Source organism: Bactrocera latifrons, unplaced genomic scaffold, assembly GCF_001853355.1.
Source record: "Bactrocera latifrons isolate USDA-ARS-PBARC rearing strain unplaced genomic scaffold, ASM185335v1 scaffold_40, whole genome shotgun sequence".
NCBI classification, from domain to species: Eukaryota; Metazoa; Arthropoda; class Insecta; order Diptera; family Tephritidae; genus Bactrocera; species Bactrocera latifrons.
The window spans coordinates 144,680-146,391 of record NW_017537046.1 but is presented as its reverse complement, the minus strand read 5'-3'; the positions used below and the strand labels follow the sequence as shown (position 1 = coordinate 146,391).

General features: G+C 33.2%; 1 protein-coding gene across 1 annotated transcript; it reads left to right on the top strand.

Moving 5' to 3' along the window:
• Window positions 1-634: 634 nt before the first annotated feature.
• LOC108972498 (general odorant-binding protein 56h-like) lies at window positions 635-1,105 on the top strand. The gene is made up of 2 exons (XM_018939116.1): window positions 635-691; window positions 752-1,105. Exons 1-2 carry the CDS (start codon window positions 635-637, stop codon window positions 1,103-1,105), a joined length of 411 nt encoding a protein of 136 aa, XP_018794661.1.
• Window positions 1,106-1,712: the final 607 nt, after the last annotated feature.

Below are 1,712 nucleotides of genomic sequence, written 5' to 3'. Positions count from 1 at the left end.
TTAAAATGGCAATTGTCTTCTAGACAAAGTTTTTCACAAGGAGCCGTAGAACATTTCCCACATAACCGCTTTTTCCCTTTATTTTTTTTTTTTTTTTTTTTTCTTTTGGCTGCCTGTAAATCGATGCGCTCTGATGCATAGACACTTACTCGGTATTCATAACATTGCCATTACGGCTGGTTGCAGTTTTATCAAAAATATAAATAGTTATGTATACTTATTAGATTAGTACTATGACATCTCAATAACACGTCAACAGTTGTCAATAAAAATTGGTTGCAGGTAAAAAGTTTACAAATTAGTTCCCATTATGGTTAATTAGCAAACAAAAACTATTATAATAGACAAATTTCACAACAATTACTACGGCAAGTAAAGGCTTAATTTTATTTGAATTAAAAAAAAAAACAATTAATTTGTTTGTAACCAAATTATTTTTTAAAAAAGCGTCAGCAATGAAACGTGAAAGCAGACTAGGCAGACCATGACATTCAAAAAAAAAAAAAACAAAAACAGAAATAAAAATATAATTTTCAATTAAAAATATTATAAATGTATCTACTTTCCCTAGGCGTTGCAGTAACACTTTAAATTTGATTTCAGCAACAAGTCGGCAAGAGAACACGGTACTGCAATGATGAAAGATATTTTCATTTTAATGATACTGGCTGCCTTATATAGTATAGTTGTGGTAAGGTTTTCAGAATATGCTTAATATATGACCAATTCTTAATTATTACCTATCTTACAGTGTAAAGAAATGATAGCTGACGAAAAATATGAATTAGCTTGCTTGATTGAGGCGCATGTGACCGAAGCGGATTTAAAAAAGTTCCTTTCGAATGGCCTAAAAGCTAATGAAGCCAATGCGAACATAAAATGTATGGAGAAATGCATAATGGAGAAGCGGGAAATAATTAAGAAAGGTGTTTTCGATCCCGAGAAAGCCTATGCGGAAATCATACGAATGCCAGAGCTGAAGGGGCAAGAGGACCATATCAAAGAAGCAATAAATGTTTGCAAAACTGAGAAGGGCGCCAATGATTGTGATACAGCTTTCAAGATTGCCATGTGCCTTGAGGAATTCAAATCGCGTAATGCATAATTTTAATGAAATATTTTCAATCCGAAAAAAGAAATAGTAAAAACAAAGTTCTTGAGGCGCGGGTATTAATAATAAAAATTAAAAAATTAATTAAGTAAAAAAATGTAATGATGGCACTTAGCTTACATAATTGTTTAAGAAAGCKACATTTTCAAGGTTCGTCGGAGATAGAAGGAAAAAAAATTGCTCTTGAAAAGTTAAGCTCACCAAAAGTCGCAGCTTGGTACTCTAGGAACACATATTGGCAAAAAGCTAACGAACTGCGCCAGCCGTGGTGTCGGTACCTATATGTTTACAATTTAGCTAATACKGTCTCATTCGCGCGAGTTCGACAATTTGCCAAAAATTAAAAAGATTCYTGTTGAGTTAAGCAGAATAATGCTCGATTTCCTTCGAAAATACCTCGAGTAACTTGGTCGCACTACAGCTACACTGACAATACCATGTTATAAGGAATTTATATAAACGTTCTTTGGAAGTACAAAAGTAGGAAATCAYTTTCTCAGCAAACAAAGCTCTTCCGTGAATTCTAATAGAGCAAAAGCCTCTACTAATGTTCTCGTCTAATTCATGCTGTAGAACTTAATAAATGTTGACAATCTGTGCT

Bases quoted from the DNA above. Each gene is read 5' to 3' on its own strand.
- LOC108972498 (XM_018939116.1), top strand. From the start codon at position 635: ATGATGAAAGATATTTTCATTTTAATGATACTGGCTGCCTTATATAGT. The intron at 692-751 runs GTAAGGTTTTCA...CCTATCTTACAG, and splicing joins CCTTATATAGTATAGTTGTG to TGTAAAGAAATGATAGCTGA.